At 46.1% G+C, this 26,241-nt stretch overlaps 1 protein-coding gene across 1 annotated transcript in view; it reads left to right on the top strand.

Moving 5' to 3' along the window:
- The window catches only part of COG5 (component of oligomeric golgi complex 5), a 270,198-nt gene that overhangs the window by 242,606 nt on the left and 1,351 nt on the right, over positions 1-26,241 (top strand). The window contains exons 19-21 of the mRNA XM_052638342.1: positions 5,688-5,764; positions 16,781-16,907; positions 17,404-17,483. Coding sequence (XP_052494302.1) covers positions 5,688-5,764; positions 16,781-16,907; positions 17,404-17,483 — 284 coding nt within the window. The remainder of the gene's footprint in view (positions 1-5,687; positions 5,765-16,780; positions 16,908-17,403; positions 17,484-26,241) is intronic.

The raw sequence follows: 26,241 nt of genomic DNA, 5'->3' as shown, positions 1-26,241 counted from the left end.
CTGTGTATTATTCAGTGTTTTAAAGAATTGAAACATGAAGAAAAGTAAAAGTAAACTTAATAGGTAAGAAAGGAAAGAATTTAAAGCTACTTTCGTACAAGATATTTTTTACTTTAACAGAAGAATCGTCACTCCTCTTTGATAGTTCAAGGTACATCAAGTAGCTCATTCCACAGTAAAGTAACTTTTCCCATTTTTCATAATATGGGACTGTCTCACGATTTTATTATCCTGCCAGGTCAGTAATGATAAGAATAACTGATTAACCTTGTTGGAAAATAATGAAGAGAATGAAATTTATCCTTCAAAGAGTGGGAAAGCGCAGCCGCAGTCTCATGTAAAGAGGAGCTCCAACACATGTGCAGTCCTCCAGGATCAGCTCAGCATTCCAGGGCAGGTTCTAATTCGTTTACATGTACAGAGGTCCAGGTAGATTGTTCGATCCTCGTCTGTTAAATAAGAATACCTTTCCTATGCACGGCCAGCCTTAAAGTCATTCCACACTATCTGATGTGAATGAAGTAGAGTCACATTAAAATAGCAGAATAATAATCAGCTCTTATAGAAAGGTTTTTTTTCCCTTTGTCCTTTAGACAGACTTTTAAAAAAGCCTAATAAATATAGTATCAGAAGCAGATAAGAACTACCTCACAAATCTGCTTTCATTAAAAAAAAAAATTAGAAATAATTCGTATTTACATAGCATGTCAAAGGTGAACTCATTTTTTAAGCCTTTGAAAGCTGTTAGCCCTACTGGTCTAAACAGTAATCCAAATGGATTATTCCCAGTGGTGTGCCCCATCCTCCCTGTTTATAAAGGTAGACAAGTTGTAATGTCCCTCCTCTTTATTCCTGTGCATATCTGGGATCAAGTCTTGGTTCATATTCCTGCTCCCAGGATAGAATGTGTTGGGCTACTTACACCAGGCAGGGGTTTTAGAGGCTCCTTCACACCCAGCAGTTACAACAAGGTACATATCCTGATGTTTCAAGAACCAGGCTGTCTTCATGTTAATTGGTCTAGAGTTAGTCATTTTCATCCCCAAATGATGTGCCCGAGAGCCTTCCTTTGTGAAATATGCCTCTAGTAACCTCAGCGTGACAATGCTTATGTCACCATTTTGTGGCTCCTTTTACCCTTTACATTTTTGTCAATTTAGTTCCTAGGCACCTGTACATTTTGTTGTTACAAGTAAACTTCAGCTTAAAGAGAATTATATGTTGTGTCAAACTTGTGGGTATGACAGATTTATTGGGGTTACAGGGGTTACAGGCTGATTATCAAATGAAAGCACAGTGATGTACCAAGGCCTGCTCATATTTGTTAAAGACACTGTGAGCTGTACCCCAGTGAGTGTCTGTTCTTCTTTCCCCCTTTCCTCCTTCATTTTGTTTTTCTTTCCCTGTCCTCTTCTCTCTCCTGGGCTCCCTCCCCCACCGGTTTATTTGCATTCTGCTCCAGCTGGTTCTTGAGTCACTTTCCTGGAGGCAGCACTTCAAGTCCAATTAGAGTGGCAGCCGAGCAGGAGATGGCCGACATGAGAGTGCTGCGGGAAGAAGGCTCTTTTTTGTTTGTTTTAATGATATAGCCCCTTATGAGTCCCGGGAGTTGGAGAGTGCTATCCTGTGACCCTTGCTATCACAGCCGGCACCTGCTTAAAATGCCTAGCTTCCAGGGGCACGATTGAGCTTCTACCTTCCTTGAACCACACATTCAGAATTTTATTTTATTTGGCATTTCCTTCTTTCTGAAGATGTGTTGCCCATGAATCAGACCTTTTTCCAGGTCCCTTCTCTTAAGATAAATGAAACGCATCAATCGTTACTATATACTAACTTATTATGCACCAAGGCCACCTCTGTTTTCCATCTCTTACTCAGTGTTAGAGTATGTTTTCCAGCCCTGCAGTGACCCTGGTGGCTGCACCCTCTGTGAGCTGATTCCTTCACTCCTGGACAATGTCCCTGCTTCACAACACCCTGCCCCTCACTGTGCGGCTTCTTCCCAGCCCTGCAGGTCATGGGCAGTGGAATGACAGGCACAGGCACTTTGGAAGTTAGTCGTGGGTGTGGCCAGCAGCTTTGGCAAATATTCCAGCTATTGTATCTTTTCCTATATTTTACAAATATTAAAGTGAGTTTGGGGCTTCATTTCATTTAATGTAGTTTCTTACCACAACTACAATTATGTGATATTCTACCTCAGCTTTTGTACTTGGTTGGAAATACTTTTCTGAGGTAAGTCAACACACTTAGATGGCATTACCCTGATATTTATATTCATGACAGGCATCACCTGGGACTATAAAGCCTTTTGGCTGCCTCATTACTGAAAGTTCTATCAACTTGTATTCAAAATTAAACAAAACCATAGCAGCTATTGGAATCAAGAACACACTTATCCTTGATGAGTTTCAAAAAAAGTTTTTGTGATAAAAGTGCCTGCTATTCTGGCATAAATAACAGAAAGAGAAAGAACTCAGAAGAGAGTAGTTTGGGATTACTGATAATTATTAGTCATCAAGTCCAGTTTGCAAAGGCAGATAGATAATGATATATCTATGATATATCTATATATCTTTTTAAAGATTTATGCAGGAATCCTAACGTCTCCTCACTGGCACCATTACACAGGTGAAAGAGAAAATATTTTCAGGGAGCCATCTGGTGGGTTCATGATGAGGAACGTGCCCAGAGCATAGCCCCTTAGGAATCAGGTCATGGGCATGAGGTGGTTTCCTCATGGTAATTAATTCCCTGCTGTGACCACATGGTCTCTGGGTTTACACTAATCACACAGCAATCCTCAAGCACTAGGCTTGTCCAAGCCACTGGGGTTCTGCTGATGCAGAATCTCTCTGGGGACCTGTCCACACTGTCCTTTGAACCACACATTCCCCTCTGCTCCTCAGTTGTGTTTCTTTCCCAGAGAGAAGGATGGTGTTTTTTAAAAAAAAAAAACATTAACGTTTTATTTATTTATTTTTGGCTGTGCTGGGTCTCTGTTGCTGCGCAGGCTTTTCTCCAGTTGTGGCGAGTGGGGGCTTCTCGCTAGTTGCTGGGTTTCTCATTGCAGTGGCTTCTCTTATTTCAGAGCACAGCCTGTACCACATGTGGGCTCAAAAGCTGTGGCTCCCGGGCCCTAGAGCACAGGTTCAGTAGTCGTGGCATGGGCTTAGTTGTTCCGTGGCCTGTGGGTTCTTCCCAGATCAGGGATCGAGCCTGTGTCTCCTGCACAGGCTAACAAATTCTTAACCACCGAGCCACCAGGGAATCCCTAGAGAAGGATGACTTTTGATGTTGGCATTAAATTATTTACTCAGTGGCATTCTGAGCAGTTTCTGTTTATTTCTGGTTCCCTTTAAATATATATTTATATCTCTCTTGCTTTTTGCCTGAAAATGATAAATTTAGGGGGAAAATCTGCAAATAATCAAGATTCCAATTCCTGTTGCCTTTCCTTCTGAACAGTGTCAGGGCAGGAATGCCCAGGAGTATCTGAAGATGCCCTGTGGTTAGCCAGATGTCTGCGGTGGGCATGGAGCAGCTATGTAATTAGTTAACCATGCCTGCTGCTAACTGTTTGTTGCCTCCGAACAGGAGAGCTGGAGAGAGGCAGTTGCAGGTGCCGTTTTGTACTGACAGCTAACGGCAGAGTTACCTCTAAAAGGAACACTCCTGCCCTTCAGAAGCATGGCCTTTATTGTTTCGTGGAACTCTAGCGGAAGAAAATGGTTTTTAGTACCCTAGGGGTCCTTGATGGATGAAAAATTTATGTTAAACATTTAACGTTTTGAAATTGTCATATGGCATGGAAATCTCCTGCAGTCATCAGAGACGACACAGCCATTCGAGGTCATATTCTCATACTGTAATTTTCTCCTAGCTGTTTTATTTAACATTCAGTCCTGCTCAAGTGCTAAGGCAAAGGTTGTTGGCTGTAATCTTTGAAAATGATAAAGCCCACTGGGGTAACTAAAAAAAAAAAATTGACAAATTTCAGCATGTAAAAAAGCATTATAAATGCACCTCCACAGAGAAACAGATGGGCATAGGTACATGTTACAAATCACATTTTTACTTTGTGCTCACTGTAAAATAAGTACTACATTCTGTAGGAAACCAGAAACTCCTATCTAAACTGAACAGGTCCCAAGGAACAGCCCATTGCCCACAGTCTTCAAGAACATTGGCTTGAAACTGCTCTCTTTTGTAATGTTGGAAAGAATCTGACTTTTCTTCGTCAGATTTCTCTTTTTATCTACTTACTCTTTTGTGTTTTAGAAAGTTTGCTGGCCGTGTAAGCTCTCCCTCTAGGGCATACACTACACTCTGTGTCTTCTGTATGCTGAGAGAGAGGCCCACCAGTCACGAGTCACCCTCAAGACCATCTGAAGAAAGGGAGCTGCTTTGTAATTCTCCCCTGACACTCAGTTCACACAGTTGACTTCACACTTGTTTGTTGTTTCTCTTAATAATAATCAATATGTGTGTGCGTCTGTGTTTACACACACGGATCTCTCATAAGCTAGTTGAGTGAAGATTATACTATTTAAATATTTATCCTCTTCAATAAATTTGAGAGCTCCTCAGAGGTAAGACTGTCTAATTCATCTTCTTATCTCCATGTCTAGTTTGGTGCCTGATAATTAGTAGGGAGTAAAAAATATTTCTCAAATGAGTGATTACGTCTCCATGGTCTTCCAACGGCAAGAAGATTTGAATAGTTTTTCAGAAAGATGGCCAGCAAGACAGATACCCCATTTTTCATTCATATGTTTTTCTTGAAGAAAGATGTTGATTTACCAGGGAGCAGGCTTTTCTCAGAAATTTTCTAAACTATTCTTTACCAGGTCTCTGTTCATAGCAAGCATAGTGAAATGGCTTACCATCTGCCATATATGCAAAAACTTTGCATATTCACTTGGTAGATAAAGAACAGGTAACCTAAAACTCCAATTAATGACAACATTTCCAGTCAAAGGAGGACAATAAAGAGAAGTAGTAGTTGCTGAATTCTTCAGTCAGGAAGCAAATTAATCCACTTAACAATTTAAAAGGGGGAAATTAAAAAAAAAAAGTAATTGCTGACACTTAATAAGCACTTACTATATGGCATGCACATAGTGCTTTGTGAAATTATCTATTTTGTTTGCATAATTTTATGATGGGTATTATCTGTGTTTGACAGATGAGGAACTTGGAACATAAAGAGGTTAAGCCCAGAGCCACACAACTAGTCACTGTAGATCAGAAACTGACACACATGTGCTGCCTCCAGAGTCAGTGCTTTTAATCGCTTTTCACCAGCCTGCTGAAAACTGTCATCATTTCCGTTTAATAGAAAAAGACTTGTGATGCTCACTTAAAGTACAGACACATAGGCAGTCTTGAAAACATTTCTTTTTCTGATTTTTCAATGGAGAAAAAAAATCTAAACCTTCTCCTCATACACAACAAAAGCTGCTTTTCTATTCTTGAAGGAATTATCTTATGATCTTTTTAGTAAATAAATGCAAAAGCTATCTAAGTTCTTGTCTTTTAATAAACTTGACATTCAGAACTGCCTTACAGTGCAGATCCAATTAAGTTTACTTCAAGCTGCAACTTTCTGTGATCCAAGTGGGTGCCCAGTTCACTTCAAGATTCTGATATAAAAAGCTATGGGATATCTTTTAATATTTCAGATGGAGTTGGCTGTGGGTCCATTCTGCAGAAGAGTATCTGATTTGGGAAAGTCCTATCGAATGCTGAGGTCATTCAGGTGAGGCATAATTCTGTTATCACTGTTAATATAGCCATACCCTATTAGCAGATAAATCCGTACCTATTCACATTGATCTACATGAAATTGCCATTATTCAACCATTTTGTGATATACAACCAATAATGGCACTTTCATATGGTTCATCTTGAAAGTTATCCAAACCAGAAATTTATAATGTTATATTTAATAAGGTGTGTGTGTGTGTGTATTGCAGTTCAGTTGCAGTTCACAAGATTGAGCTGTTAAATTTTTTATTATACTCTTCCTAGGGGAATTTTTTAAATTCTCCATTCTTACAGAAATATATTGAATAATACCAGGCAGGTCATAACTGTATAGACATCTTTTTCTGGAAATGTTATTGGTTCATTTATCATTTCCAACCCAGTCTACTTATAAAAAGGTTATAGGCTGCATGCCATTAAAAAAACAAAAACAAACTATTAGAGTATTTGAAGAACCGAGTTTAGTGTTGAAATGCAGAGAATGACTGTAAATGTAGTAGATACTTTAAGGTAACCATGGCTAATGCAATTGAGCACAAAATTTGGGATTGAACTTCCTAGAAATCAATTCAAAAAGAAAAATGAGTTAATTCAAACCCATGATCTAAGAATGTATCAATTTAATAGGAAAATCCTTTTCAGTGCTGAATGCTTAGGTAGACCTTTTACCAGCTCAAATTTTAAGGACCATTGAATAGCTTAATGTCTAGGTCTTAAGTATCAGATTTTAGAAAATAAAAAGATGTTGTGCATATGGCTGTTTATTCAATAAGCCAGACTTCCCAAACTTTTCACTTCATGGCACACATAGAAAACGTATATGTACAAAAAGATGACCAACCCTGAGAGCCAAGGAGATCAGCATAATAGTTATAACTTGTGACTGAAGCATGCCAGATGGGAAGCCTTGATGTCACCTATCCATAATATCCTGGAGCGTGGTGTTTTTTAATATTTCTTTCTAAAGATAGGTTAGAGAGTCCAGGCATGTGGCTTTCTGTAAACTGACTCAGTACTAGAAACTAGAATAATCAATAAGTAGTATATTCTTTAAAAGGTTGCTTCACTCGCTTATGTCACCCAAGATCTTCATAGAAAATTCAGTTATAATAGCACTTGAAATATAAGAACCTAAGGTTGTTGATTGAAAGGGGAGGCTTATCCTTTTCTTTGCCTATGTGTACTTGGCAAAGATATTTTTAATGCCAACACAAGAGCCTGAACTTGTATTTTTCTCAAATGCCTTATGTGTACAAAGTTGGATTTCAGAAAAAGTGGGGTCACAAGTGTTTCAGATACCTTCTTTGGATTAGCTCATACCTTTTATAAGTGTTCAAATATTTTGGAAGCCTTTGGGTTTGGCACTACCAAATATGGACAAGTTGAAAGAGGCACTGAGCTTACTGATCTTCCAGTCATCTCTATGTACCATTAAAAACAACCTGCTGGGGTCCTGCCCCGGTGGATCCAGGGTAGTTCGAAGGGGAGATGGACTAGGTGAGGAAAAACTTAGTTATTTAGAAATATAAAAGAGAGATTAGGAAAGAATAGTGTATTGGGAAATTTAGTGGAGAAAAGATGCTGAATAACTTGGTTTACATGGAAAACTAATAAAGTTCCAAGACAAGGAACTTGCACTGTCTACGTTAGGACACTGGCGCCCACTTGAATAGCAGAGGGTGCCCCATCTTAGGCTCCCTCTCACGTGGATCTTAGAAGCCAGGGCGGATCTTAGAAGCCAGGGCAAGTAAGTAGACTCAGAGAGCCTCCATACCCCAGATGGGAATTCAGCCTGAAAAGGAGAGGGAGGGAGGGAGGGAGAGAGAGAGAGGGAAGGAGGGGGAGAGAGAGAGAGAGAGAGAGAGAGATTAGACACGGGGGAGCCAGATTTCCAAGAAACCAGTTTCAGAAGCTGGTCTGAGAAACTGGTCCATCCTTTATTGTTCGGAAACGCCTTTTATACTTTTTATTGTACATAGAGATCAATGGATGATACGAACTTATGCAGTGTCAGCAGCCCTGACTCTTATCGAGACCAGGCTTTCTCTCTGCATACCTAGTTTTATACACAAGTCTTAGGTAATTTACATCATCTTCTGGCCAGAAGGCCAGTTAACATTTTACGGCCCTTTTCTGATAAGGGTTTGTCAACCAGAAGACTTATTTGCCTTAATAGCGTTGTTCTTCCCAAAGTCTGGTACCACTCTCAGAAAGCACTAAATAAAGTTACATTCTTACATAGCAAGGATACAACAATTTATAACAAGGAAAAGGAGTACAGTGATTTATAACAAAGAGAAAAGTAATTAACTCAAAAGTCTAGTGTTGCTAACATCAAAACTACTATATTCCTTTTTCTATATCCCGATTACATTGATTAATATCATCCCAGGTGCCTAAAAGATAAAAGATATGGAGGCCTGGCAGCAGTCATTGACTCAACAGTGAAACCCGTCACCAATATAATTTTTAGCTCTTTAGAAAAGGCTCTGTATCTTTAAGATGCTTTAAGCTTTGTGCCTCTCACGGTTGGGGGACTGTAAACAATTCACAAGTTGTAAAACTCCGGGCAGACTGGTCAGGTAAGTTAGAAAGCCATCAAAGGGGTTTAAACGGAGACATTCTTTTTATATGCAGGAGACTGTTAACTGGAGCCCTAAGTTAATTCCTTTTAGAGGCAGAAGAGTGGAAAGCACAGTACAGTAAGGCAGGCAGACTCTGGTTTTGGGGGGTAGATGTTCAGGAAAATCCAGGGGGAACCTCTGAAGCCAGATCACGCCTTTGCATATGTCTGGCTTCCATCCTCATGACCTTTGCCACAGGTGGGATTCCTCATGCTGGCTCTCGGCAACAACCTTAATAAAACTCCTATAAAGAGATGGTTGGATGGCATCACTGACTCAATGGACATGAGTTTGGGTAAACTCCGGGAGTTGGTGATGGACAGGGAAGCCTGGCGTGCTGCAGTCCATGGGGTTGCAAAGAGTCAGACACAACTGAGCAACTGAACTGAACTGAACTGAAAGTTACTCTGAGTAAGATGGAAACACAGCAGTCCCAGTTGGATGATAAAATGCTGCCCTGAGTCACAGAATCTTAGCATGCTAGAGGACATTAACCAACTAGTTATTTTAAAAGGCATGGAAAAAGCCATGATTTGGGATTTGCTAGTTTAAGATTAGATAAATATTTTTGATAGCCCTGCCTCCCATATTTGGTTGATTATTCCACGTGCGTGTATTAAAACAGTGTTTATCTTCCCATTTGCTAATGCAAGACAATCTTTATCCAGGTACTTGCTGTTGTTTTTTTTACTTTTTGGCCCTACTGCGCAGCATGTGGGAACTTAATTCCCCAACCAGGAATCGAACCTGTTCCCCCTACGATGGAAGTGCAGAGTCTTAACTGCTGGATCAGCAAGGAAGTCCCTATCCAAGTGCTTTTAAAGTTGTGTCACAGTATGGAGATACATGTTCTGAGGGTTTCACATAAGATTTTCTGTCAACCCACCCCAGTTTCCACATGAGAAAAAGAATCTTTAAAGGAGTGTTTAAAGTTTGAATAGTAACACCTTTTAGTATCTATTTAGAGAATAAAAAATTAATGATTGGTGTATAATTTTTTTTAATCCTTGGTTTTTTATAACTACCTTCTGTCTTGAGGCAATGGTCAATCTAGATGTGTTTCAAAACTTCAACTCTCACAGTAAGAGAGATTTTATGTTCAGTTCAGTTCAGTCACTCAGTCGTGTCTAGCCAGGGAAAGGTTTTACGACCTGTCTTTGGAGAAGAGAGATGACAGTTCTGCTGCCTCTGCCTGTAAACGTGATTGAGCAAGGCCCTGGCCCTGCCAGTTTCTCTGCAGTTGTCCTCAGAGGGGAGTTGACTTACAACAGCATGCCCATGTGGAAGTCCCGCAGAGGCCCTTCCTAGAGAGGAGTCAGTCAGTACAGAGTCATCTTTATTCCAGTAACTCACTTCTAGGCCCTTCTCTTGCTTCCTGCAAAAACTTGATAAGAGGTCCGTATCTTCTCCAGAACTTAGTCCTGAGCAGTTGCAGTGGGAGGGCCCACTCTTGTTCATCTTCTTGTCTGTGCTGTGACAAGGAAAAGGCATCATCTAGTGGTCATTTCCATAACTGAGCTGGACTCTAGTTCCTGGACTGAAGGTTCTAAGTCATATCCAAACCAGCTCAGTGGCCATCAGTAGGAAACTGGCTAAAATAGGCCACATTCATCGGATCAAATATATGCAGCCAATTAAAAATTTATACTGTTAGTTAATGTCCAAGAAAAAGAAAAATACTTTCTGGTGTATCAGAAAATGAAAAAACAGACTACTCACCAGTATATACAATAGGCATCGCTGCTGTTTTAAAAATAATGACCTGTGGCTTTGGAGAGAAGTCAAGGATGAGCATCAAAATATTACCTTTGGAGAGTAGCATTGTTTCTAGTGGTTTTTTTTAAAAGAGATTCCTAAATTTTTCAAATTTTTTTGCTTTGGTTGTTGTATATTTATAGTTAGAAATGTCAACAAATATATTTAAAAATTCCTCTTACAGTATTTCTCCCATTTAAAAATAACAAGTGAGCCTAAAAATAACCTAAAATATACTAAAATATTATATAGTAAGGGGTTGGGGGGCAAGAAAGACAGCCAGACAACCAAAGCCCCAGCAGATTTAGAGGCAGTGGCTACAGGAGGGGCAACAGGCCCAGTGCCAGGGAGGGTGACAGAGCCGGGCGGGGCACCTCCAGCCTGGACCTCAGGTGCAGCCTCCCCTCCCCAGACACCCTCGCCTTGGCAAGCACCCCCTTCCCCCATCAGGCAGCCATCTGCCTCAGGGCGTTCTCCTTGATGGTGATACTAGTGGACTCTTTAATTAGGCCGGTGAGCTTCTTGCATGCATTTCCATTTTCCTGTCTACATTAGAGTTTCTCAGGCAGCCGGAATCTTTTACCCCAGAGAGAAGGCTGCCTCAGAAAGCTGCTGACGTTAGGAACTTGCCCCTGGGTATTTGTGTTGTAGCTGCACACGGGACGCGTGAGCCCCCATCTTTGTCCATCCCTCTGCAGCATGGTGGTGTGCCCCACGTGGCGTTCGTGTGGGAGGTTACCTTGCCTCCACCTGGCCAAGGGCCTGACCGTGCAGATCACTGAAGACCCTGCCTTCTATCAGGCCCCAGCATCCTCACTCCCCAGGGAACAGCCTGGTCCCTGAATTACATTCACAGCCTGCTCTGCTGAAAGCCTCCTCAGATTTAATGAAAAAGCACTGAGAGCTGTCAGGAGATAGGGGCTGTTCTGATGGGTCTGTTAGCATGCAGGGCTCTGGAGAAGGGGACTCTGTAGAAGTAACCCTACAGAGTGTAGCGTTCACGTCAGCTGTCTTCAGCTGGAGGAATGGTGAGGGTTCCCCATAGCTACAGTTTACCTCCCTGATCACCTGATGCTTGAGATTCAGGGCAAGGTCTGGCCTGTGTGTCTGTAGACCCGAGGGTGGCCATCTCCACAGCCTCCAGGATGAGCGCTCCCAGCCCCAGGACCCCAGGTGGGCTCTGCTCCTCCTTTCCACTTAGGCCATGCTCTGCAGTCACGATTTCCGTGTTCTTAATTCTAAGTTTCTAATGTCAGCATTGGAGCCAGAAGGCAGCCACATCTGGGGCTTGGTTTGCTTTGCTGCCTGCCAGTACTTCAGCAGTTCCGGGAGCTCCCAGGTAAACATGCAGGGCTGGACGTTTCATTTTTGTCATCTTTATTCAGCAGTCATTGTTTGGTTATTTGTTGTATGTTAGCCTGTACTGAGCATTGTCCTGGGATTTTCTCCTTCCATCTTCAGGACGACAGTTGAGAGTCGGGGGCTCATTCGGGGCTGAGGGGTCAGTTTTCAGACTGCATGTGTGAGAGCTGTGAGCTGTGGGGCTGCATTTGAGACTCCCAGCCTGCCTGACCCCACCGCCCATGCTCGCAGCCACCATGCCCGATGTCTTATTCCAGAAGTTCTCCTTTGTTCTCACTGGGACGGGTCCTAGCACACAGGTAAACATTAGAAAGACCGTCTAGGCCCCCGCTCTGGCCATGCCCTCCTGATCTGAAATGCCCTGTCTCCCTGATTTCCGCTGCAGACAGCCTACCAGGAGATGCCTCAGGAGTCTTGAACCACGTGTGCACTTTTATTCCTAGAGAATGTCTGAAATCCCCACCTCCTTTCCATCCTAGTCCCCTGGGACAACCTTGGACTCCAAGACAGGGACCTGGGAGGCCTCTCACCTCTCTGCTCTGAGCCCTGACTCACCCCCAGGCGTCAGCCTCCTGCTTTGTCCTCTCCTGGGACACACAGCCCCTCCAGCCACCATATGTGGACCTCTTCCCATCTCTCTGAAATTCCCACCACATCCAGTGCAGGGAGAAGTCCTGTGTCCTCCCCGCCCCCTCATTTCTATGCTGATTTCGATCTCAGTAGTCTGGCCTCCGTCCTGGCCCCTCACTAAAAGCAGTTTTGGAGTGGGGGTGGTGGCAGGCAGCAGACAGCACAGACCATCTCAGACGCTGGCTGTGGACATGCGCACAGGACGACTTGAGTCTTACTCCACCTCAGAACTGGCCTTAACAGAAGACTAACAGCTGCACAGATCCCTTAAATGTGGAGATCTCTACTAGAAGCATAATTTTTTTTTCTAATGAGACCTAATACTTGATTAATGAAGACTGCTAGCTGCCTATGAAGTTTAACCTTGAAAGCGCTGCTATTTGGAGTATTTTTTCAGAATGATTTTGTGGCATTGGACTGTCTGCATTCTGTAACATCTTAATTTGTTTCCTTTTGTTCCTTGTATCACCTCAGATGGTGATACATGTTTTGAACTCACTGGTATTTCAGATTCCACCTGCAATCAGGGAGGATGGGAGTTTCATGCTGTGTTCTTTCGATTTCTTAAAACAAGCACCACAAACAAAATAGCTGCAGTCAGTGTTTACAGGTAATTGTGTCAGTGAGGCATAATACCAAGTCAAATCCAGTTTTGTTTCCCATGGCTTTTTTGGCAGTCCTGTTAGTGGCCACATTTGGTCTCGGCAGAAAAAGAACATCTGTGACTCAGAGCTCCAAAGGGACAGATGATTGACCAAAAGATGCTATTTCAAAATGAGCTGGTTTCTCCCAGGCTTTGCCCTATGCTGGTTTCACCAGCAGCAGCCACGTGCATAGCTCAGCTGGGCTGTTGGACGGGGCACGTTTCAGATCGTTTCTCCCTCCCTGTCTCCTTCCCACTCCCTTTCTCACCCTTCTTCCCTTTCCACCCTTGTAGTGTTTGTATTGATGGATGGGACTTCCCTGGCGGTCCAGTGGCCAGGACTCAGCACTATCACTGCTATGGGCCTGGGCTCAGTCCCTGGTCAGGGAACGAAGATCCTGCAAGCCACATGGCACAGCCTCTGTGTGTGCGTGTGCGTGTGTGTGTGTGTGTGTGTGTGTGTGTGTGTGTGTCACAGCCTGTGTGTGTGTGGGGCACAGCCTCAGGGAACGAAGATCCTGCAAGCCACATGGCACAGCGTCTGTGTGTGCGTGTGCGTGTGTGTGTGTGTGTGTGTCACAGCCTGTGTGTGTGTGGGGCACAGCCTCAGGGAACGAAGATCCTGCAAGCCACATGGCACAGCCTCTGTGTGTGTGTGCGTGCATGCGTGTGTGTGTGTGTGTGTGTGTGTGGGGCACAGCCTCAGGGAACGAAGATCATGCAAGCCACATGGCACAGCCTCTGTGTGTGTGTGTGTGTGTGTGTGTTTGGCACAGCCTGTGTGTGTGTGGGGGGGGGCACAGCCTGTGTGTTGTAATTCCCATTTTCAGAAAGAAGAAAATGTATCAATTCTTTGGAAAATAGTTTAGTGTTTCGTTCGAAACCGTTTGTACGTGGGGCTTCAGATAGTGAGCACTGAGACAGACTAGGGACCGAAATGCCTGGTCATCTTCCTGTCATATGGCAGAAAGGATTCCATCTGGCTGCTTTTCAGTGAGTTGAGGACTGTCTTACAGGACTGGCCCTGCCCTGGCTCTCCTGTCATCAGCCAGGGTTCCCGGTGAATCCTCCCGTGTCACGTGCCATAGCAAAGAGTGGGCTTTACTGGGGCAGGGGAGGACCCTCACCGGACCAGGGGTGGCTGGAGAGAGGGGAAGGCATGAGCTCCCCGTCTTGGCACATGGCTCTGGGTGGCCTTTCACGTGTGCCGGACCTGCAGGGTGAGCCCATGACCCAGTAGAGGAACCCCCTCCCGACTGGCTCTTCCCCCTGGTTAGTTCTAACCTGGAAACAGTCATGTCAGTGGTGCTCTCGGCCCCTGGCTGGACTTGGAGGATGGGAATGTCAGCTGTTCAGCTCCTGAGGACCTCAGGCTGTGAGGCGTTTTCAGCTTCCCCTGCCAGAACAGGTCTGCCGGCTACAGGAAGTGGCGCTCTGGGGTATACTGCCACCCCCTCCATCCAGAGTCAGCTTCCAGAGGCCTCTGAGACCATGCCAGTCATCACCCCACAGGACCTTTCAGGTCATGCCAGGTGAAAATAATTCCACGAGAGAGTGTGATGAGATGGTTCAAGTAGGTGGGTGACTGGAGATCCACTTTGACCCATAGAGAGAATCTGGGGTTCCTAAATAGATACTAACTGCATAGCCTTTAGACAATGTACTGGGAACATTCATTTGCTCAGGTTATCACATTGGAGCTATTGACAGTTTCAAGTTGTGCTTTCCCCAAGGGGTCTTTGTTTCTCTCTGAGAATCAGTCTGTTCTAAAAATAGATGCATAGTCGCTCCAGTTGATATCCTGAAAGAGGCTGCTGAGCAAAATGAAGTTCGAGTCTGTGTTTTGCCCTTTCCTGGCTTTTACTTGCTCTCTTCCTCCTAGTTTACTTATCTGTAAAATGGGGATGTAACAGTGCCTACCTGATAGGGTTGTTTGGAGGAATAAATGAGGTCACATTTATAAAGCTTTTCATAAGTGCTCTATGTGGTTAAAACTGGGAGCTTTGCTCCTATGGAGATGGGATTTTCCACGCACAAGAGAACGACTCACAGGGATGCCTCCAGGCAAACCAAAAGTTCCCACAGCAACGTGTTCATACCTGAGTAGGTGCTGAATGTGTTGCCTGCAACCTGCGGCGTAGAACCCCATGAGATGATTGACCTTGAGAATCTTTGAGCTAAGTGTACCTCCCAAGGCCGTGGGAAGACCCTAGTCTTGCTCCCACGGAGGACCTGGAGCAGAGCTTTATGAATGTCTGCGAACAGCACAACTGAACTGAAGAGTTTCCACAGTAGCTGAAGACTATAAATTACAGAATGATGTTGTTTTATAGAACAGTTGAAGTTAGAAAAATTCCTACAAGGGGTAAATTTTACTTGTTTCGTCACTCAGTCATATCTGGCTCTTAAGGGGCCTCATGGACTATAGCCCACCAGGCTCCTCTGTCCATGGGATTTCCCAGGCAAGGATACTGGAGTGGGTTGCCATTTCCTTCTCCAGGGGATCTTCCCCACCGAGGGATTGAACTCACGTCTCCGGGTTGGCAAACATATTCTTGGCCACTGAGCCTCCTGGGAGGCCCCAAATTTTACTTACAGAATAGTTAATATAAAGACATTCTTTCCAATAGTATTCTGGATCCAGCCAGAACCAGCTGTCTGGTGAGAGCTCTCCTGACTCTTTGAGTGAGCCGTCACTGTGGTGAGGAAGCTCGTCCTGCTTTGTGCAGGCCCTTGGCTATAGACTGGAGTAAATAACATGGCATGAAGTGCGAGGCCAGCGTACAGAGCTGTTGTACAGGCTTCAGAATCTCTGCTCAGTCAGACGTTGCCATCTTACCTCTTGAGATTCAGCCTCTACAGCTTGGCCTTTATCAGAGCCCAAAGCCAAGGAGGAGTCAGTAAAGGTTTCAAATTATTTTTGCCAGCATTTTGACAAGGTAGTAGGTGGTTAGTAACAGGGTAGATTTGCCTGTAGGTTTCTGTAAAATGCAAGCGGGCGTACACTGGAGATACTACAGGTTCGGTTCTAGCCCACTGCCTCACAGCAACTCTCAGAGTAAAGCCAGTCACATGGATTGTTTGGTTTCCCAGTGCTTATTAAAGCTATTTTTAAACTATCCTCTAGTTAATTAAGGATGTAGTGACATTATGTCTAAAAAAATTGTATATATCTTAATTAAAAATATTGCCAAAAAAAGATGCTAACCATCATCTGACACCACAGAGCACGGTTGCACAAACCTTCAGTTTGTAAAAAATAAAAAGCAAACAAAAAAACCCCCACCAAATCTGTGAAGCACAGTAAAATGAGACGAGCCTATCTTGGATGGTAACCTAGACACACAGTGTTTTAAAGAGAGGGATGTCCAGTGGGGTAATAATTTCATATATATAGAAGGATATAATTTCCCTTTGAAAGCTGTATAGAAAATGATTGAATTTATCCACATTAGCTTATAGCCCATGCTGCTGCTGCTGCTGCTAAGCTGCTTCACTTGTGTCCGACTCTGTGTGACTGCATAGACGGCAGCCCACCAGGCTCCTCCGTCCCTGGCCCATGGGAGGATTATATATAAAATAGAAGCTGAAAGTTTTGGCTACAGTTAGAACCTTTTAGTTAGAATTACTTGAAGGCTTTAACTGTGTGCTTTCATTTTAGCCTGTTATCAGATGAGCTCTAAGCGGGGGGGGGGGGGGGGGGGGGGGGGGGGGGGTTGCTGAATCACTTTGAAGTAAAGTCAGACCCAAAGGCAGTGAGTTGGGGGCCAAGGAAGGAGCTGAAGGGGGGGGGGGTCAGCCTACATGTGTGTGTCTGTGTGTGTGTGTTAGGCTAAGAAATGGTCAAGAATTATCCAGTCTAGGAAGACTGCTATTCATTCTATTATGTATTATGCTATTACACTAATGCTAATATGCTATTATGATTCTTCTACTGAGTCACCTCTTTCCATATTGAACAGCATTAAATGACTTCTACATTTCCTTCATTTAGACCACTGCTCTTCCAGACAAGTGAACATGTGGCCAGCAGCCCTGCACTGGGGGACATAATTCCATTCAGCATCATTATTCAGTTTTTGTTCACAAGAGCACCCCCTGAGCTGAAATCCCCCTTCCAGGTAAGGAGGTGAAGCCAGAATCCTCTTACTTGTCTTCCTTCTGAACTCAGTGAATGTGGGGGACTCCCCCAACCCCACCCCTAACTCACTGAAGGTTCTGGCCTTCTCCTGCCAAGAGAAGTCATGAATTTGTGTCTTAGCAGCGAATGATTCAGCAGGGAAGATTCCCACTACCCAGGCCCTACTTTCTCATCAACGTATAGATCACCTGCCGCGTCTAGAATTAGCCCTTTAAATAACAGTGACGCAAGTAATTTATGTTCATAAAGGTTTTTTGACAGAGGCCCCATTTCCTTTGCTGACCCACCTTCCATTGACAAACCCGAAAGGCCCCCTGGGGCTGGGAAGGTGCACCAAGGGCCGTGCTGCCTGCCTCTGGGGACAGTGTCTGGGGTCCTCTGACCCTGGGAGTCCCAGAGATCTCTCAGAACCCACGAACGCCCCACAGGATAGGACAGGGTGTAGCCACTCTCTCTGACTGTGTTTCCACCCGCAGAGGGCAGAGTGGTCCCACGCACGCTTCTCCCAGTGGCTGGATGATCACCCTTCTGAAAAGGACAGGCTCCTCCTCATCAGGTAAAGCCACGTGTGGCGGGTGCGCCTGCGTGTTCTCGAAGCCTGGGGCCTGGGGGATGCTGGGGAGGAGTGGGGCCCAGGCAGGTTTCCACATGGTGCGCCCGGGCCTCACCTGCCAAGCGCCGCCAGGAGAGCTGGTGGCCCAGCAGGCTTTGCTTTCCGTGTCCCTTGCATCCGCTAGTGCTGTCCTGTGCCTGATGCAGCCTAAGAACCTTGCACTTTGAAAACCATCCTCAGCTATGAAGCGACTCCTGGCCTTGGCTCCGCATTTTCCGCTCCATTTCCATGTGGGGCAGCTACTGAAGTGGTGGAGCGCAGGTGCGAGTAAACGTGGCATAGTTGCTAATGGACGCCCCGCAGCCTGGTGCCTCTCAGGTGTATTTGTGCACGTGTGCACGCACATGCAGACACACACACCCCGCGTACCCCCGCACACACACACATGCACCTTGCGCACACCTACCATGCTCAGGGAAGGATGTTTCCACCCTCTACGTGTATGCACACACCCCACGCACCCCCGCACGCACACACCCCCCACGCACACCTGCCATGCTCAGGGAGGGATGTTTCCACCCTCTACGTGTATGCATACCCCCCACGCACCCCCGCACACACACACGCACCCTGCGCACACCTACCATGCTCAGGGAAGGATGTTTCCACCCTCTACGTGTATGCACACCCCCCATGCACCCCCGCACGCACACACCCCCCACGCACACCTGCCATGCTCAGGGAGGGATGTTTCCACCCTCTACGTGTATGCACACCCCCCATGCACCCCCGCACGCACACACCCCCCACGCACACCTGCCATGCTCAGGGAGGGATGTTTCCATTGTCACATATGCACAGACACCGTGCGCCCCCGCACGCACACACCCCCTGTGCACACCTGCCATGCTCAGGGAGGGATGTTTCCATTGTCACATATGCACAGACACCGCGCGCCCCCGCACGCACATACCTGCACACCCTGAATGCGCATACACGTACATACACACATACACACACCCCGCGCACCCCCACCATGGGTGCATGAAGCAGGGAGGGACGCTTCCACCATCACATGTAACTTACTAAGCATCTCTCCTGCATCAGCACCGCTCCTGTGAAATTTCTCTCATCAAGACCTTCCGAGACCTCTTAGCCATCAAATCCCAGTGTTTCTGTTCTCTCAGTATCACTCTGCAGCTTTAGCTGAAATTGACCACCACTTTCTTCTTCAAACTCATCCCCTGACCAACTCCACACATTTTTATTAATGCCCACTATGTGCAAGGCCCTTAGGACACAAAGCAAGCCAAGACAGGCCCTGCCTTCTCGGCTCTTTCCTGACCCCTTGGTCGTTTGTTCCTGCTCTGACTTCTGTGACTGCTTTTCCCTCAGTCTCGTTTTCGGAATTGTCTTCTCCTGCCCACTCCTTGAATGCCATCGCCTCCCACGGTGTGTCCCTGTCTCCTCTTCCTTCACGTCCAGCCTGTGTTTCGGTTCCCCAGTGAGCTCCCTCAGGCCAGTGACTCTAGCGGCTCTTCTGTCCTGGGACCCCGGGACTGTGGTGCATCTTGGTTGCTCGGGGTCTCAGGCCAGCAGAGTTGCTGTTACATGTCACCACTCAAAATCCCACAGAAATCTCAACCCCAAAATGTCAAAAATAAATCATTTTTCCTCTCAAACCTGCTCATTCTCCTAGACTCACCATCTTGGCTGGGGTATCACTGTCACCTGTATTCAGCCAAGCTAGAAAACCTTTAAGCTATCATCCACCTCCTTGGTCACCCTCATTCTCCAAAGCCCATCAGCTGTACCTCTTAAATCACTCTGGGAACCATCCTCAGCTCTTCGAAGGGCTCCTAATGCTGCTGGTCTGGGCAACAGCACCGAACATGTTCGCCTAGGCCTGAACTCGGGGTGAGTTGGGTTGTCCAAGGGCAGTGTGGGGCTCATGTGTGAAGCGATTCTCAACTGTGCTGGCACCCGAGTCAGTTACAAAGCTTTGAAAAATCCTGGTGTTGAGACCACACCCTCAACTCCCTCAGAATCTCTGGGGTTGGGTCCTGGTGTCAGGATTTCTTAAAGTGGCTTGGGCAGCTCTTTACAGCATCAGTTCAGTTCAGTTCAGTCGCTCAGTCGTGTCCAACTCTTTGCGACCCCATGAATTGCAGCATGCCAGGCCTCCCTGTCCATCACCAACTCCCAGGGTCTACCCAAACCCATGTCCATTGAGTCAGTGATGCCATCCAGCCATCTCATCCTCGGTCGTCCCCTTCTCCTCCTGTCCCCAATCCCTCCCAGCATCAGGGTCTTTTCCAATGAGTCAACTCTTCGCATGAGGTGGCCAAAGTACTGGAGTTTCAGCTTTAGCATCATTCCTTCCAAAGAAATCCCAGGGCTGCTCTCCTTCAGAATGGACTGGTTGGATCTCCTTGGAGTCCAAGGGACTCTCAAGAGTCTTCTCCAACACCACAGTTCAAAAGCATCAATTCTTCGGCACTCAGCCTTCTTCACAGTCCAACTCTCACATCCATACATGACCACAGGAAAAACCATAGTATTTACAGCATAGCCAGGACTAAAACCGAGTTGCCAGGTGAGAGACCCCACGGAGGAAGGAAGCTCTGGGAGGTCACGGGAGGAAACGGCAGCCCACCAGGTCCTGGGAGGGGAACTGAGCTCAAACATGGTGACTGGAGCCCAGGGAGCCCCCGGCCCCGCCAGCGCCTGTGTGGGTACAGTGAAGCTTGGCCTGCACCTGCTCTTCTTCCTTGCTGTCTGCTACCCTCTCAGCCAAGAGCATCTGATCCAGAAACCGGGCAGGACGTGCGGTGATCTGTCACCGTCAGCGCAGTGTCTGGTTAAACTGGTTTCAGAAAAGGCTTCAGGTGCGGATGAGGGACTCCGCTTGGGGCTGCCGTGGGGGTTGTGATGTCTGTGAGTTTCCCCTGAGGCCCGTAGACTCGCCCAGCTGCAGCGCACTGGGTGATAGAAGAGGACTCAGGACTCAGTGAATCGAACAGGGTGCATTTTTGTCTCCTTAAAGAGTTGGATGGACTTCATCTACAACAGTTGTCCTGCTGTGGGCACATCGCAGCTCTGTTTTCTTTTGCTTCTTTTTAAAAATGTCTCCTGAGTGATATCATCAGCAGTGCTGTTGCTAAGCCTATATTTAGCAACCGAAAATCACGCTCAGAAATACTGTCATGCTTTCTGAAGAAGGCCTGCCCATCACTGCACACATGGCTGCGATTAGAGCCTTCCACCCTGAGCGGGGAGTGAAGCCCTCCTTGAGGGATTTCAAAACACTGCTTCTCCTCCAGCCCAGGCTGGTGGCAGGGAGGGGCGCTTTGTCCTAGAGCACACTCTGCTTGTCTGTCGTGGCAAGACTGGTCCCGTCCCTGCATGCTGAAGCACCACTGGATGAATTTCTTGCCCCTGTAGATAAACCCAGGGTGAGTACTGTCCTTTAAATGTCAGTAAGTTTGTTTTAGCTTTGGGGCAAACCTTGCTGTAGACTCATCTGCTGCTCCCGGCATGGTGTGTTGTCATAAGTGGTTGTCATAAGTAGGGCAGATCGAGGGTACAGCAACTACTGCGGAACTAATGGCAAGCAATGACCTCTCTTCTGCCTTCCTTTTGACGCCAGATATTTTCTTTAGAGCTTGAATGAATCCTAGTCAACTTAATAAACAGTGACTCCTGGGGCCTTGTGGGGTAAGTGGGGACAGTGGGGAAGAAGGCACCTCCCCAGCCCCCAGCAGGCAGGCGTGTGTGCCCACGGCGGGCGGGCGGCAGCGAGAGAGCCTGCAAGTGTTGCCTGTGTTCTCCACAAAGGTGAAGGCTGAGGTTTTGATGCAAAGATTCCTCAAGCTCTGCAGAAGAGGTAGGATTGGCTGCAAACCCACCAGCTCTTGATACTGGCAGTGGGGCAGCGGCTCTCTTCTGGCCTCCCTGCCTTTGCTCCTCTTGACTCTCGGTAGGGGAGCACCTTTATAGTGTCACAACTGTCTACAGACTTTATTTGCTGATTGGTACTTTGCATCTGTACGATTGTCAGTTCTTTGTGCCAAGTGCATCCTTGGACCCCGCCCCCCACCCTCCTGCAGGCATCCAGGACCCACAGACTGGGAACGATTCCCTCAGCTCCTCCACTTCTGTAGGACCACACAACCCCTATGGATGGAAGGTGAAGTTTGGTCTCATATGAGCTGATGTTCCGGTGGCACGAGATCCCTACCCATTCTGGGAACTGGGTGCCTAGGATGAGATCCTGGGGTGGACGGAGCCAGGGGAGAGCCTGTGAAGGCACAGGTAGTTTTTTAAGTCATTTATGTGTGTTAGTATTAAGCACACTGATATTTCATGGCTGACAAAAATCAGTTTGGTTTCTATAAAAATCTCCACATATATCACAATGCAGTGTTGTCAACACCACCCCTTCCTCTACTAAATGTTTGCAGAATTCCTGTGCTTTTTCTTCAATAAGGATAAGTTTAATAATCTTCCTATTTTGGATACAAACCAGAGTTGAGAGTCTTACATAATGTTTGGCCCAATTTCCAAAAAAGCTGATGTTTTTTGCTCAGGCAAATGAAGTAATATAATAATTGCTTGAAAATCTTGCTCTGATTTTATGTGGGAGGGCTGCTTTAATCCTTTTTCTCTCCATAGTTCTCATAGTGTTTTTGATGAACAAAACCAAAAGCACTAACCACACTGATTTCTGTTCTTCCACATACTGTGTGGTTTTATGTAATGTCTCACCGTTTTAAAGCAGACAAAACTGCTACATGGATTTTTGTCCAAATATTAGATAAAATGACTCTAACCCTCTAACCCATTCACTGCAGAATGATGACAGTCTGTGAATTTCAGTGCTCTGATTTCTTAGGCTGATACATCCACACCATCGACCGTCTCAGACAGTGGGCCCTTGGGGGTTTCTCTGCTGTGTGTGAGTCTGCAGGGCCTGCATGGTGGGAGTGGGCCGAGTGCCTGGGATGCCATGGCAACTGGAATAGTATCACTAAAAGAAGCACGTTCTCCTCACAGAGAAACGGCTTTGTGTAAGCCTCAGCTTTGACGTGAATAAGACATCTCGCAGAACATTGCTCTCTCAGGGCGTTCATTAGATTTCATTTTGCGTGCACGTACTTTTGCGGATCCCCTACACTCATGCTTCTCTTCTGTTTACTTTTTTCAGCGCTTTTATCCTTTTCATCATAGTCCCATCTTCCTGTATCTGATTCATTTTTTTTTTTTAATTTTAAAATCTTTAATTCTTACATGCGTTCCCAAACATGAACCCCCCTCCCACCTCCCTCCCCATAACGTCTCTGTGGGTCATCCCCATGCACCAGCCCCAAGCATGCTGTATCCTGCGTCAGACATAGACTGGCGATTCAATTCTTACACGATAGTATACATGATAGAATGCCATTCTCCCAAATCATCCCACCTCTCCCTCTCCCTCTGAGTCCAAAAGTCCGTTATACACAGCTGTGTCTTTTTTCCTGTCTTGCATACAGGGTCGTCATTCCCATCTTTCTAAATTCCATATATATGTGTTAGTATACTGTATTGGTGTTTTTCTTTCTGGCTTACTTCACTCTGTATAATCGGCTCCAGTTTCATCCATCTCAACAGAACTGAATCAAATGAATTCTTTTTAACGGCTGAGTAATACTCCATTGTGTATATGTACCACAGCTTTCTTATCCATTCATCTGCCGATGGACATCTAGGTTGTTTCCATGTCCTGGCTATTATAAACAGTGCTGCGATGAACATTGGGGTACATGTGTCTCTTTCAATTCTGGTTTCCTCGGTGTGTATGCCCAGCAGTGGGATTGCTGGGTCATAAGGTAGTTCTATTTGCAATTTTTTATTTTTAAAATTCATTCACTGTGCATTTGTCAAGCACTAGTCCTGGGGCTACATTCATGCACGAAACAGTTGTTAATCGTAAGAGTGAAACTACCCAGCACAGAGAGCCTTGCACTGCAGTGTGATCGTGCGGGCAGAAGGGTAAAGACCTGCCCTTTACATAGAGAATCCGAGGCCATCAGGAGTGCAGTGAGGGGACCTCCCTGGTGGTCCAGTGGCTAAGACTCTGAGCTCCCAGTGCAGAGGTGCAGTGGGAGAACTGTGTTGGAGGGCTTCATAGGTGCAGAGGTGTACCTGGGAGAGCCAGGTGCCTCACAGGGCAAGCCTTTAATTCTAACTAAATCTTGTGGTATTCTTCCCACTTTGCCGATGGACAGGTCAAGACACAGTCTAGATCACACAGCTTGGTCGGGAGGCAGAGCCTAATGTATCAGCTGTGCTTTTTAAAACATACTTATTTATGGTGGGGGCTGGGTCTTTATTGCTGTGCATGGGCTTTCTCGAGTTGCGGCGAGCAGGGGCTGCCCTCTAGCTGCGGTGCCTGGGCTTCTCAATGCCGCGGGCTGTGGAGTGCACACTCAGTAGCTGTGGCACACAGACTTGGTTGCCCTGCAGCATGTGGGATCCTCCCGAATCAGAGATGGAACCCACATCTGCGTTGGCAGATAGATATTTAACCACTGGGCCACCAGGGAGGTCCCCAGCTGTGCCTGCCAGGCTTCCACACCCCCCACCCCCACCCCCTGCCCTGCTGGTTTCTGGGTTGATTACTTTATTGTGAGTGGTGAAGTATGAAGCTGGCTTTCAGCGATCCATCCCCAAATGCTGGGGTCCTGCTAAGCTGTGCTATTGGCGCAGAAGTCCTAGACTTTTCCACTTCTTGTGACTCCAGGGTGGTTTGTTTTGTGCTGCCTGGAGTCAGGAACTGCAAAGTCACTTCAGTCGTGTCCGACTCTGTGTGATCCCATAGACAGCAGCCCACCAGGCTCCCCCATCCCTGGGATTCTCCAGGCAAGAACACTGGAGTCAGGAAAGGCTTTATCAAAAACAAGGCACTTGAGCTGGTCCTAAGTAAAAGCTCTACAAGAAGTGGGGCGGGGTGGGGGGTTGCGTGTTGGCATTCCAAAGATAAGGACAGCTGGTCCCGAGGAAGGCTCTCACTAACTTAAAGACTGGCTCTCACTAACAATGAGATGGTGTGGACAAAGGGAAACAGGCCTTTTTTTGGAGCTCGACTTTATTTTAGAGTATTTGCACAGGCACCCCAGTCTCTCAATGGGTGAGCATAGGGGTTGGGCTCTGCCTGTGTCAGTAACACAGACAGCAGAAATGAATGATTTGAGGGTCTTTTTAGGTACAGCAGAGGCTGGGACCCAGCAGTGACACAGCTGGGAAAGGTTGGCAGTGAAACGTGTTCAGTGGAGTTGTGAACGTAGACACTGTCCCAGGGGCAGGAGGGCACGGCAGGAGGTGGACCACAGGCGGCAGCGCTGGCTATGGTGTAGCAGGTCCCCTAGCGCAGGGCTGATGGCACTGGGGTGACCACCACCCACAAGGCTGCGCCAGTATTAGGGCACAAAATGGCAGGATTCAGACTGAAGCAGAGGTGGGAGGAGGGACCACATGTGGTAATATGTTGTTCAGTTATTAGGTCATGTCCTACTCTTGTTTCCCCATCAACTGTGGCACACCAGGCTCCTCTGCCCTTCACTATCTCCCTGAGTTCGCTCAAACTCCTGTCCATTGGGTCGGTGGTGCCATCCAACCATCTCATCTTCTGTCGCCCCTTCTCCTCCTGCCTTCAGTTTTTCCCAGCATCAGGGTCTTTTACAATGAGTGGGCTCTTCGCATCTGGTGGCCACAGTATTGGAGCTTCAGCTTCAGCATCAGTCCTTCCAATGAATACTGAGGGTTGATTTCCTTTAGGATTGACTGGTTTGATCTCCAGCACAATTTGAAAGCATCAATTCTTGGGTGCTCAGCTTTCTTTATAGTCCAACTCTCACATCTTTACATGACTACTGGAAAAGCCATAGCTTTGACTATACAGACCTTTTTCAGGCAAGTGATGGCTGTGCTTTTTAATACATCTAGGTTCGTCATAGATTTCCTTCCAAGGAGCAAGCGTCTTAAATTTTGTGGCTGCTGTCACCATTCACAGTGATTTTGGAGACCAAGAAAATAAAATCTGCCAGTTTCCACTTTTTCCCCATCTATTTGCCATGAAGTGATGGGACTGGATGCCATGATTTTAATGTGTTGAATGTTGAGTTTTAATCCATCTTTTTCACTCTCCTCTTTCATCAAGAAGCTCTTGAGTTCCTCTTTGCTTTCTGCCGTTAGAGTGGTATCATCTGCATGTCTGAGATTGTTATTTTTCACGGCAATCTTGCTTCCAGCTTGTGATTCATGTAGCCTAGCATTTTGCATAATGTACTCTGGCTATCAGTTAAATAAGCAGGGTGACTATACAGCTTTTGACATACTCCTTTCCCAATTCTGAACCAGTCCTTTGTTCCGTGTCCAGCTGTGTTGCTTCTTGACCTGCATACAGGTTTCTCAGGAGGCAGGTAAGGTGGCAATATGTAGGGTAAATTAACAGGATCTGAAAACTGGTTACGTGCAGGACTTACAGTTTTAGACATAGACTGGGGAGATGATGGTCACTTTACTGAAGTAGTTAAGGGGGCAAATACTAGTCTTCATGTAGGTTTTTTACCAGAGGTTTGTCTTTTTCTTTTTATGGTTATTTTATTTTTTAGAGCAGGTTCAGGTTCACAGCCAATTTGAGAAGGTACAGATACTTTTCCCATATGCCCCCTACCCCTACATGCTCCACTACCAGCACCCCTCCTCCAGAGTGGCCTTCATG

Source organism: Budorcas taxicolor, chromosome 4 (assembly GCF_023091745.1).
Source record: "Budorcas taxicolor isolate Tak-1 chromosome 4, Takin1.1, whole genome shotgun sequence".
Classification (NCBI taxonomy): domain Eukaryota; kingdom Metazoa; phylum Chordata; class Mammalia; order Artiodactyla; family Bovidae; genus Budorcas; species Budorcas taxicolor.
This window is presented reverse-complemented; position numbering and strand designations above follow the sequence as displayed.